This window comes from Eufriesea mexicana, unplaced genomic scaffold (genome assembly GCF_001483705.2).
Source record: "Eufriesea mexicana isolate 0111107269 unplaced genomic scaffold, ASM148370v2 scaffold124, whole genome shotgun sequence".
NCBI classification, from domain to species: Eukaryota; Metazoa; Arthropoda; class Insecta; order Hymenoptera; family Apidae; genus Eufriesea; species Eufriesea mexicana.
This window is the reverse complement of record NW_016908357.1, coordinates 694,308-707,434: the sequence shown is the minus strand read 5'-3', so window position 1 is coordinate 707,434 and position 13,127 is coordinate 694,308. Positions and strand designations below refer to the sequence as shown.

At 53.9% G+C, this 13,127-nt stretch overlaps 1 protein-coding gene across 1 annotated transcript in view; it reads left to right on the top strand.

Annotated features, from left to right (window-relative positions):
• LOC108555583 (uncharacterized) overlaps positions 1–12,356 on the top strand; it is a 57,994-nt gene extending 45,638 nt beyond the window's left edge. The window contains exons 5-8 of the mRNA XM_017911326.1: positions 4,888–5,076; positions 10,945–11,134; positions 11,252–11,544; positions 11,646–12,356. Coding sequence (XP_017766815.1) covers positions 4,888–5,076; positions 10,945–11,134; positions 11,252–11,544; positions 11,646–12,194 — 1,221 coding nt within the window. The 3' untranslated portion in view covers positions 12,195–12,356. The remainder of the gene's footprint in view (positions 1–4,887; positions 5,077–10,944; positions 11,135–11,251; positions 11,545–11,645) is intronic.
• The last annotated feature ends 771 nt before the right edge of the window (positions 12,357–13,127 follow it).

Here is a 13,127-nt window from a genome sequence, read left to right as displayed (position 1 = left end):
GGTCGCGCGACTCGCCGATTCGCGGCAAAGGTGAAAGGCCTGGTATATGGGACACCGGCTGGCCAGAACTCGTCTACGTGGTATCCTTTTCTTGACGGTACGTCTACAGCACGCACTGGAAGGGAGAGGATCGCGCGACGAGGGGCCACGGGGGGCGATCTTAGCCGAACCTTTTACGGGGAAGGCGAACGACCACCGAGAAATCGGAACGCGAATCGTTGGACTATGCTCCTCTTTCCATCGGCCCGTTCCGATGCTCTCTAACAAAGATGGGATGGGACCGATCGCGAGCACCGATTCGTCTGTCCTCGATTCCGAGCCCGATTCTCCTTCTCGGATAGGGGGCTCGCGTTTCGAAACCATTTTCAACCATCCCGTGCTCCGGTTGCTCCGAATCGCGCGAGAGAAAAGTATAGGTATAGGAAGAAAATATTACGATATAAGAGGGAACGCGTTGGAAAATAAACGGATCTAAAGGAATATTTAGGAAATCGGGTGAAATGTACGGCGAGACACCGTGATTCGTGGAAGGGATTAAAAGCTAGGAATGCCATTGGCTCGTGGTCCCGCGGTTAATCGAATTTGGTTAGATCGGTACACGGACGAAGCGAGAGATACGCCGAAGGCGCGGAGAAGAAGATTTAGCGAGCATTCCAATGGAGAACTGGTGGCGGGAGCATGGTCGGGAGTGGCGGTGGATCGCTTCCTCGTTCTGTGCCGGTCTCGAGGAGAACCGAGCCGTGAGAGGAGGAGCGACTAGTTTGTCGGGCAAACCGTTTAGCATCCGTGTAAAAAAGATTCCCGATGATGCCCGGACATCGTTACTAAGCCGTCGCTACGCGCCGGTGTGAGCGATCTAACAGAAAAGGAACGGGAGAAACGCACCGTAGGAGCAATGCCCCTTGGGTCAGGGTCAGTACCCTTTGGCACAAGCCACTCGAACCGCAGCCACGCACGTACACGCACACGCGCTTCAAACTCGCGCCTGCACACGCACACGCACACCTGCGTGCCCGTGGTCTTTCGGTACCGATAGCTAAAACCATCCTAACAGAGCATCTCCGGCACGCGGACATCGCGGAAACCGTGCTCGATTTCGGCTCCACGCGCGCCATCCACGCCATCCACGCCATCGCCTACCTTTCCGGGATCATCCTTTTCCAGGACCAAGAACCCCGTTCGTCGGTTAGACGTTCCACTTTCCACTTTGGATAGTCGAGCGACCAGCGCCGTGCGGCGATCTTGTTATGCAAAGAAGTACGCCTAGGTTTCGTTTCTCATTCGACCAGCTGTGTGTAGAGAGGCCGACGCGATCTGAAATTGTAATCGTAATGCCGTCCTGTTCTGGATTACCGTTTGCCATCGGGACCACGACGACGGTCCCTTTGACCGGTGCTATCGCGATTCGAAGACCAGCTAGACGACCAGGCACGCGTTCACCTGAATGGACTCGGACAACCTTGACGGACCGGTCTAGGAATCTATGTCTATGTCTATGTCTAGCCTGCGTCTAGACGAGTCGAGCGTGACTAGGAACTATCGTCTTTTCTATCGTTCTTCTCGAGGTCGTAGTCTGGGACCTTCGCGAGCGTGAAAGTGCTCGGCGATACACACGCGCGTACGTGATTTTTATCCTTGCCGGATAGCTTGGCGGAGGAACTGGTATCGGAACGGGCGTTAGACGGCCGGAGAATCGGCAACGGCGAGAGGGAATCGTTATCGTTTCCCATCGTACCACGGCCAATTGCACGCTGGCGCGCGCACTGCTCTCGATTAATTATTATCGCATCGAAAATTACCGCACCTCGCGACCTGCAATTTAATACAGCTCGACACCTATTACGCAATTACGATTTAAATCTAATTCCGGCAACGCCGAACAAACTCCGCGTATCCGCGACTCGCGTTGCGCTGTCCGGATCGATAACCGTTCGATCGCAATTAAATCGGAGACGAAGGTGCCGACAGGGAAATTTTATACCGCGTTACGTAAATCCGGCCGCGTATCGATCCGATCAATCGCGTATCCGCGCGATCGGCGAAATTCGTTTGCTCGGAAAGTTGTTGGTCGCGCAACGCCGGCTAGCGCGAGCATTCGGCTCTTGCACGAGCAATGCGTTCGCGAAATTGCTATCCCGCCGGTAATTTCGTTATCCTTCTCTCCCCCAAAGGATACGTTTAATCGGGTAAACGAGTAAAGCCCGTATCTCGTGCGCATACCGAGCATTTTCGCCCGATAACTATCCAATGGCAATTAAAACGGAAAGCTAAGATCATACGCGAGCCAACAGCTCTGTCGGAATGAAACGTATAATCAGGCTTAATCGCGTTAATCCTCGATCTGGTACGCGGTGGCAATTAAGACGATACGTGCCCGGTTGGAAGCGGTCCGCGCCGGGTTCCCCGAAGCCGATTCGCCAGCAGCGGAGCTTGCGACTCCCGCGAATAAGGGCCGGGTAATGGTCGAAAATCGATACGCGTGTCGATAAAATTGTAGCGAAAATTTCCGGTAAATTGCCGGTTACCGGGCTACTTTCTTGCAAGAGGAGTTTCTGCGTAATCACCGCCGCGTATCCGGCTCATAGGCGCTAACTTTCTTACGCTAACCACGGTGGACGTCGACCCGACAGATGGCCCGGTTCCAGCGAGGTAATTAGGGAGGTAGCGATTGCTTATAATGAGGGATCTCCCCCCTTCTTCGTGCTTTCGATCTTTACGAAATCGCGTCCATATTCCACGCACAGGGCCCCGGGAGATCGTAATCCGCCTTCTGCGTTCCTCTTCGCCCGAGTCGCCGGATAACTCTCCGCGACACCGCCTCGAGACTCGACTTAGCCCTCCATCCGCCTTCCCTCCCTCCTCCCCCCCGGATTCCGAGAGACTCATGGAGTGCCGCGTACTCGATCTACCAATTATTTCGATCAATCCACCACTTTCCTCGGATACGGCGTTCCGCTTTGAAGCATCGTCGTCGGCTTTCGAAAGCCGACGGAGAATCAGCTTCATCGACCGGTCGTCTCGGGGCTCGTGGAACTCGCGTCGCGTTCCGTGAACCGTATCGGTTTATATTCCCGGAGAGAACTCTCGAGTAAAGAACGATAAAGGAGAGAGAGATAAGAATTTCCAGGAACGGGGAAAACGCGCATACTCGCTGGCGTATCGCGCGTGCAGATGGTTAACCGGCGGCGCCCTCGATATTTTCGCTCCCGATGGCGCCAACTGCACGCGCTGCCACAGATGCAGAATTCTCCTAACGATAGCAGAGAACGCGCCTCCTAACGATGCCAAGGATATCTGTGTTTCGCCGGAGTGGCGTCGACGTCCGCCGGTAATTTCGACTGCTCTCGTCGGTTTCGGTGCACGGCGAGCCTCGTAAACGGAATAAAGGAGTAGTTAAGAGCGGACTGAGAGGCCGGAAATAATTTCCCTCTCGATGTCGCCCCTTTAACGAACCCTCGATCGTGCCCTCGCGTTCACCCTTTCTAAATCAGTGACGATCATCGAGAGGCGAACGAGGCAATGAACCAATCGGGCCTTCGATCGAGAGGGTTGAGAATAGGGTCGCACCCCATCTCGCCAAGACTGCCGCCGAGGAGACAAAAGGCTGCCTGGGACGCGAGATGCCACTTGCTTTATTCGCTTTCGAGGAATAAGGTGTTACCCGTTCGAGACGCTCGCGAGATTGATCCAGAACCCGCTCCTCGGTGTGGAAAATCCGAGGATCGGTGAAAGAAACGCGTCTTCCCGTCGTCGGTTTAACTCGCGCGTTAAATTTCCATTCCATCCGCGGCGTGACATCCCGCGGGAATACAGGGGCGGATGAAACGGGCCTCTCTAACGAGACGAAACGTCCACGACGGCAGGCGAAAATCCACGGGAAAACGAAGGCTCTAACTAGCGACGAAAGTCATCTCTGTCCGTAAAGAGGACGTAAAAGATCGCGTTACGCTGCTTTGAATTTCCTTACCGCGTCAGACCTCGGAGAAATCTGCCGAGCGCAGACGGTACCCCATTTGTCGGTCGCTAGCGCGAACCAGGGAAAAAGAGAATTCTCGCACGTCGGGCGACGGGCTCTTACAATGGTACCTGCCCTTTACGGACAGATAAGGCGCGATAAGCACTCCTCGTTAAGCTCGATCCGCCGATAACGCGATCGACGGGTCTGCGACGAAACCGTTCAACGTTTCCCGCGTGCCTCCTGATATTTCATTCTTCGGTTATCCGTTCTTATCGGACGTCGTACTTGCCTCGTCACCCAACGCCCATTACCGAACATCCTCGACGAATCGGCTCCAACGGGATGGGAATAAAACCGTGAAACGACCGGCGTCGATTTCCTCCACGAGCAACCGCTCCTCCGTCATCCCGGATCACACCGGGGACCGAACTCGGGATGCCTATGCGTCCGTCGAGTAGGGTTGCGAACGATACCTGCGAACCTATAAGTCGCCCATAGTCGATGCCAGCCGTCGACCCACGTTCCCGTTCGACCAGGTTTCCCAGAAAAATTCTGCCCGCCGCGGAGAATCGACATCTCGCGTGCTTTCCGAGCGCAAATTCCCGAGCAAGCGTTATTTAGCGCAGGTCCAGGCTCGTAAATCTGCCACGAATTCTGCGAATTAGTCGGGTTCGCGTCGCTATAAATTCTCGGATTAAAAAGTTTTAATCGGCCGCTGACTGAAGCTACGCTACCGGTACCCGAACCTTTGCAGCTCCGCGCAGCCCGACTCCCACGCGAGCGTAATCTCGGTTGACCGATTTCGTCGCTGCGCGTGTAGGTATTTGAAAAAGAGATCGATCCCGGAATCGTAGCGTAGCTTTCGGATGTTACTCGTGAACGAGAATACCGGGGCAGATATTTCAGCTACCTTTTCTTTCGGTTTCTAGCTGGTGAACGGCCTCGACAGACCCAGGTACATCTGCGAGACCGAGGTCATGGAGGAGGTGAACGTGGCCAGCGCCACCTCCGTGGAATACACCTCTCCGGAGAATCACGCGAATAAGAACGCCAATGGGACCATCATCACGCTCACCCTCAAGAACAACCATCTTATCGTGGAGACGGAGGAGCGAGCAGTGAGTAGAGCATCTCAGACGTGATCGGGGACGGAAAAAGTGGCGTAATCGCGCTACCGATTTCCGCGGGGATGCGTTCGAGAGCTCGATTCGGCTCTGACGTTCGATCGATGCAAATTATTTCGCGGTCCAGGCACAGCGGGGCCAGGGGATTTGATTTTGTCGACGGACAGAGGACTTCTTCCGCGGATCCAATTAAATGCAATTCGTCGATAATTGGAAGGCTGCTTCATTAGCGGTCCGCACGGCGGGACAGATAGGGGTGAGGGCAAGGTGGTGCAGTTCATGGCTGGCGTAATAACCGAAATGTTAGTTAATCCGCGTGGAAGATGAAATTGGTCGAGATTGGTGCGCGGAACGCCCGTTAATTAGTTATTAAAGGGAAAGATGAAAAGGAGGGAAAAAGAGTAATATATCGCGGGTGCTTGTAAAATCTATGGTGAAAAGGACGGTTGCCGGTAAAAGAAAAGGCTCTCTGGAGAATCCAACGAGCATCGATCTACTCCCTTTACGACCAACTCTGTTCCAGAACCGTCTCGTCCTTGGAAATTTTCCCTCGTCCTTTCCTTCGGGCAACGAAGGTCCACGATTCGTCTGCGACGCGACGCGTAACTGGAGGATCGGGGTGATCGGCATGCTAGGTACGATAAAGGCGCAACAGGTGCGGAAAGGTGGACAAATCGAGAAATCGGGTGGAGGAGACGAGACGATAGCTCGTCGCCTTAAACTAATTAACCCGATCGCACGCGAGCGTTTACTTCTATCAAGATCCTCCGAGTCGTATCTATTATCTCGATAAACATCGCGGTTCGCCACGCAGACGATAGCGTTCCACGACGATTCGAGCGAATCGATACGCTTCGGGTACGCTCCTGCACGCTGTTACGCGTTCGTTTATCGCGTTTTTCGCTCGCGTATTCGCGCGATGCGAAACGGTAACGGCTAGAGGCCGGACAAGAGTCATGCCGGATTAATATCTCCCTTTGTTCGAGAGAGTGTACCTGAGGGCATCGTGAAATCGATCCACGAGCCGGAGATTCGTGCAGCTGGGTCAGCCAGTGGCTCCTCTTTGACAGGGATAACAGGTTCGCAATTATCGGGACTCGTACACGGCCCTGTAAGGTCGAAGGTTACCAGGCAATTTCGCCTCCGCCTATCGTCCTACTTACGGGCTCAGACTTATCCGTGGAAACTCATCTTGCCGGGGATTCGGCAAATCCGCTGGGTTAGCGCTTCCACTCTCTTCGCCTCTCTCTCTCTCTCTCTCTCTTCGCTTCGCTTCGCCTCCCTCCGCGCCCGGATTCCGACGAAATTTCATTGGAACAACGTTTTCGAAAATCGAAGTAATCCGGGCCGTATGCTCGCGCGAGATGACCTGTTGCGATTTAATTCGCTTTCGGGGTGATCCCCTGGTCGAATAGACCGGCGGAGGGAGCGCAGGTACGACGGGCGCGTAGCGTTTGCTCGAGGAAAAAATTTCCTTCCACGCCCGGGACTCTTCTTCTTTCTTCTCCGTTCCCTCCCCTTGGCCGCCTTTAGGTCATATCTCCCCTTCTTTCCTCCCGGTTGACACGGATACACGAACAATGTGCGCACACCCTAAACCGTCGAACGCGCGATCGAACAACGAAAGGGCGTGGATCCGTGCCGTTGGATCCCGGACAGAGTCCCTAAACCCGTGGTGAAGTTGGCGCGTAGCACGTGCTGGACGTGCTGCACGGCCAGCGAGTCCGTGATAATCGACAGATAAACGAAATCAACTCGCCTGCAATCGAGTCGCGCGCTTACATGGGAGTTGAATGTACCGCGCTTCCGCAGCGATAAAACGATACGGCTCTCGATGATATCGCCGGGATAAACGGCTGGATTATCAGCGAAGAAACTCGTCGCTGAATTATCCACGATAAATCGCCGGGCTGCGTCGCGTTCCCGTCCTAAGCACCTCGAGTATCGGGGATCGCGAACCGATCGCTGTCGGCAAAGAAAGGGTGGAGGGTGGCGCGACACGTCGGGGTTGGTTGAGTGGCCGCGCGCACCATTCCGTGGAAACGGGAATATCCGTCGTCGGACCAGTCGTCTAAGAATCGATACTTTCTCGATACGTATATCGGTCTACCTTCGGAGTCGGCGAGTAACCGGCAGCTGCTACCGGGAGAAAAAGCACCAGGCAGACTAAACAAACGAACGGACAAATCTGCCGGGCTCGTCGATGGTTATTTCAGCCACGACAAGCGTCTTAGCGCACTTCCTCCGTAAAGGAATGCAAAAACCGCGCGCTGCGTTTGTTCGGGATGTGGACAGATAGAAAGGGGACAAGAAACGGAAGGGGGTCGAAGGGGTGGATGCTCGGGATGCTTCGACGTAATACTTGGCTCGGCGCCAAATCGCGGAGTTCACCCTCGGTCGCGTGGAATACCCTCAGAATTCGAGAAATACTCGCACTATCGAGGCTACGAGTGCTGTTTCTTTCGAACGAAGTGCGCTTCGTCGAAGGGCATCCAGTTCGTTACCTCCTTCTATCCAATCGACTCTCTCCCCCCCCCGTGTCAGATAAAATCGACCAATCGATCCCTCGAAATACGAGCATTCTTCTTCGCACCTTCGAAACACCGGGTCGACGAGTTTTGGCTCGTCGTAAATCATCGCGAGGGAAAAAACGGGAAGAAAAATGGGAAAAACGCGAAAGTCGACGAACGCGTGTCTGCTTTAAAAACCTTCGTCGTGATCCGGGTCGATGCATGCATCGAGAGGCGAGCGGTGGTGGTCTGGTAAAAAGGAAACTGCGCGATGCAGCGTGACCCAGTATGCTGCTTTGCCGAACCATTTGAACTTTATTCTACAAATTAGCCGTCGGGTACGTTGTCGCATAGCCCGCTGAATCGTCTGCCTGCATTACCGTTGTCGGTCTGCGCAGTTTCCACGAAGATGCAATTGCATCTGAAGTTTAGGCGCATTCAAGACCGCTGATACGGTTATTGGACACCGGAACGTTTCCACTTGCCGTGCCGGAGCAACGGCATGCTCGAGATGTTATTGAATTTTCTTCCGCTAAACTCGATCTAAACTTTGCAATTAACGTTGCAGCTCGCGATTGTTTCCAACAACATTTTCATCGAGTCCGTATTTAATTCGACGACTTTCGATTACCCCCTACGGCGCGGTGAATAATTAGTTTCAATCAGCGCCGCCGTCCGCGTTCCGTCGTTGATCCCGTTTCGAGGATAAAAAAAAATTTGGGTTATAAAAGGTTATTAACTAGCAACCGGGGTATAAATAACAGCTAGAAGGGGCACGAACTACGCGTCATCCGTTTAGTGGAGCATCCGGGATCAGTAACGCGTGATCGGTAATCTCGCACCCTATTATGCATCGATTAATTTATTACGTGGAAGATTAAATTCTCGGCGAAGCGTTTCCCCTGTGATCTCGATAAGCAAACATATTTATACGTGCAACGAGGTAATATCGTCGTACCCGCCGCGTTCGCTCCTCTGCGTCCGAGTATCTCCGAATTTTCCCTGCCCCAATTTCCATATCAATCTCGCCGTTTGACCGCTCGATGGATCGTAAAGAGCGATCCTTAATAATCCCGCGACGGGGACGAAGGCATGCCGGAAAGCAAGGTTGCGAGAGACCAGGGTTGCACGGGGTCGGGAACGCGCGGAGACGGGGCGAGTTACCCTCGAGCTGCAGTTGTTCGCGAGCTACTCGGAAGCGGTAGCGGAAGCGTACGAGTCCCTGAATTATGGCCGTTTCCAGCGACTCGGCTTTTCCAAAACGGCCCCGGCCGTTCCGAGACCCGCCTTTTCTACCTGAGATTTCGAGCCAGGCTTTTAAAGTGGAACGAATGGCCGTCCCATTTTCCTTTCCACGTGGCACGCCCCTTCTCGTCCTCCAACGCTTCTCCCCTCTAGGTAAAATGCCTCTCCTCCTGCCACCCTCCTATCGCGCGTCATCCGCAAATCTGCGTCGCGTCTCTGGTGGACGATTCGTTGGCCGATCTATCGAAGAAAGTCGCCGCTTTCTCCGTCCGGGGATGGAGAAAAACTGCGAGACTCGCAGTCCGCTTATACGACGCCTCGGGGAGCCGGTTTTCTCGAGGAATCGAGAAGTAGAAGCCACTTTGCTTCTGCCTTCGACCCCACCGTCTCCAAACCTCCCTTTCGAACGTTCGGGGACAAAGGTTCTATCGGTTCGACCGACTCCCTTCTTTCTTCCAGTCGCGCCAACTCTCGCAAGTTTCTCGCGGAACGCCGCGAGGTAAACGCTGCGCGATTCGTCGCTAAAAGACTTCTCGTTTCCACACCCCGGAATCGCGCCACCTTTCGAACCGGCCAATCCCGAGGCGCCACGGAACGGTAACCCCTCGACGCTGGCATGTCTCCCCGAGATCGGTGCATTTCAAGGTTCACGCTCTAACCCGGAAGAATTTGGGCGAAAATTCGATACGAGTCGCATACTTTCCACGATCGGAATCTGCCGCGCGTCGAAGTAATCCGCTCGGGCCGAGGTGTCGAAGCTTGGACAGCCTAACTCGGTAGTCCCGGACGTGGTAACCGCGAGATCAAGGACGTCGCGAGATTCCAGCAAATGACAACCCCGTTCCGGACTACACGCGCCTACGTGCGATGCCTATCGATCGCGAACCACCGACAAATGGGGTGGCAAACGTCGCCACGCGCGTTCGAGCAACCTTGCTCGTAGGAGATAGTCTATGGGATTTATGCGAGTCGTAAAAGATAATTCGTCAAGACGACGACGTGTGCACTTTCGATTACCAACCGGTCGACGTACCGACGATCGTTCGGAGGATGCGTTTCCCTTCTGACGTATTCCCGATAACTCGGGGCGCGTGAGCAACGTGCCACCGAGTGGGAGACGGGTCGCGAGGCGAAGCAGAGAGGAACGCGTCGGAATAGGAGAAACTGGAAACAATAGCGAGAACTAATTCTGCGGTCCGTCGACTCGAGTAACTTCCATCGCGGTTGCGTTTGTACACGGCCCGCGGCTGTGCGGGTCACGGGTAAACTGGAAACATCGGCGAGCAAATTCATAGGGTGGAAATTAATTTCCTAGTCTCCGTGCGTGCCACCGAGTACGCCGTCGTGCCTTTGTTAACAGTTAGCGACCGTCCATCTTCCAAATGCCACTACTGTTCCGATCGTTCGAGGTCTGTCTTTCTCGTCTCCTCGCCCCGGTTCGTTCCTTTGTCCTCGCTGTCGTCTCGAGTAGATAACCGAAGTAAAGGAGCCGATGATGCATCGAGCTCGTAATTGCGAGGTGCTTTGAACCGTGCTGCCTGATCGTGTTGCACCGTTTCAACGCGGCAACCAAGGGTCGAGGTGAGATCGCGAAGCTGGCGAAACGAACCCTTCTAATGACACGATCATTCGTCAAACGATCAGTCCCCATCCGAGCATTTTGCTCTGCAAGCAGATTCAACCATCGCCCTTTTCCTCCATACTTTGTCGCGATTTCTCCTCTTTCCCCCTTTTCCTCTCTGCCTTTTACGAGACTGGCAATAAACGCGCTCTCGTGCCGACGTAAAAAAGCCGTGTACGCGCTGTTTGGTTGAGAAGACAGCGAAGAGTAGCTAACGAAGCTTGGTCGTTTGCTTGTTTTAGGTGACGATGGGGGACAATAAAAATCGCAGGTACCAAGATAACGGGTGCTCGTTCGTGGTGGAGGTGCAACCGAGTTATCAGAACGAGGACAGCCAGGCCATTCTTTCCCTCTTTTCCTATCTGCCTTTTACGAGACTGGCAATAAACGCGCTCTCGTGCCGACGTAAAAAAGCCGTGTACGCGCTGTTTGGTTGAGAAGACAGCGAAGAGTAGCTAACGAAGCTTGGTCGTTTGCTTGTTTTAGGTGACGATGGGGGACAATAAAAATCGCAGGTACCAAGATAACGGGTGCTCGTTCGTGGTGGAGGTGCAACCGAGTTATCAGAACGAGGACAGCCAGGCCAACAAAGGATCCACCGACGACGTGACTGCCGGGGTTACCGATCAGCAAGCGCTGGTTCACAGAGAAGAAATTCCGGAAGATCGAGCACCGGGTAGGTGACCGTTTCCATCGTAGCTGTTCCTTTTTGCCCGCGCGCTGTGCGCAAACAGCGCGGATAAAAAGCGCTCGGCAAAGAACGTTTCACGGCAATTAAGCTCGTATTACGCAGGTTTCGAGAACACGAGATTATTTGGAAGCACGAACACGGGATTGTCGCAGTCGGATCTCTCGATCTCTAGCCAGGGCTCGGTTAATCCCAGCTATCGTTATGGAAATCAAGTGGAGTACGATGCGGGCCATCTGGGTTACCCGATGTACGGGGGTAGCTACGAGTCCGATACGTTGTCCCGGAAGCTAGAGGGTGGTTCGAAATGGGTGGAATTCGACAAGTCGCCGGACACCGAGAAGGCCTTGCTGAACGTGTCCAAGACGTCGAGCGTCGAGAAGGACGCCGAGGAGAGCGTAAGTGACGATTTTAAGCGAGATGGAAAATTTCTTAGCTCGATAAGATAAGGAAAAGAGAGAAATATTGGCTGAACGATGGCGAACTTGTTTTCTTTCAGCCATCGATGACGGGGAAACAGAACAATCTGGACGTTTCCCAGGGATCCGGAGGATCCATGGACCAGCAGGATTCCACGGACGCGAGTATCTCGACGGACACGGTTCGCTCGAACCCGAATCTCCAAGTGAACGGCGCCACGCCGAACAAACTGGAGATCATGGAGCAGAAAGCGCTGAACAACGACTTTGGCAAATCGGAGGCTAACAAGCCCGTGATAACCGGAGCGTTGCTGAAAGACGACGTCCAGGAGGACGCTTTTCAAGAACAGCAGCGGAAGTTGGGTAACGGGACTCTGACGCCGGAGCACAAGGAAGACAGGCCAAAGAGTCAGAAGCCCGAGTCGACTTTTGTCCCGAGTCATAAACGCAGCGGAAGTATTCCACCGCGACTGATCGAGGAGACGTTGGAGCTGGAACTGGAGCCGAAGAAGTCGTTGGACATTTACAGTCAGATCAAAACCAGCACCAAGAGCATACTCCCAGGCTTGAGTCCAAAGTTCGAGCTTCTTCAGAACGAAGTCAGCCCTATCGAGGAGAAGGAGAGTTAATAGGGATGGTTAGCGACGTCTCTAACGCGAACCATCTCAAAGGACGACATCGAACGACGGAACTGAGCATCGAAAGACGTTTCCACGTGGTCCGTGGACAAAGGGAAGACGATTTTCTACCGAAAGATTTCAATGTCCACGGCGATTTCGCCCCTCGAGTACTCGCGCAGAGCCAAATCAAAAACTCGGCCACGGGTGGTGGCGAGTCCGATCCTGAGTCGAGCAACCCGCTCCCATCCTCGTCGACGGCGATTTTTATTTAACGAAAAGTCCAAAAACTCATTGTAGATATCTCATCAACGCCGATACTCACCGACGTCCCCTTCGGGGCGTTCCTGGAGATTTTATCCGAGGCTTTTCGAGAAAAAGAAAAGAAAAAAAAAAGAAAAAAGAAAAAATACCGGGATACCGACGAAACAGCCATGTTTATTCCACGCTCGAAGAACTCTCCGCGACGAAACGAGGAACGACGAGAAGAAGAGCGACAAAGAGACGTCGCGCGTCCGAGTTTGGCCACGATAAAATCATCGAGGGAGAAAATCACGGCGGCGGATCGATGGGACAGCAGCGTGGTGGAAGTTGGTTAGAGTGACCAGGGCAAATTGGTCGTATCCAGGGGAAACCGTGCTTCATAGCACGCTGCCGGCAGAGGCGCTCGGAATTGACAATATATCCTAATGACTCTCCGCCAGTTCCCAGCCCTTAACTCCGCCACCCTCCCGCAGCCATTCCTCTCTCCACCCCTCGTTTCCTCCTTCAACTCACCGCCTCTGTTCTCTCGGCGTTCGTGCGCTCCACGAACCCTGTCCGCCCGCTAAATTTACCAAAGCGAGGATCTACGAACCACGGAGAACAATCGTCGACTAACGAACTCGACGCGCCACTGCGGATTCCGCGCCCGTGGCTCTGTGCGCGCAGCAACCGCAACCGCAT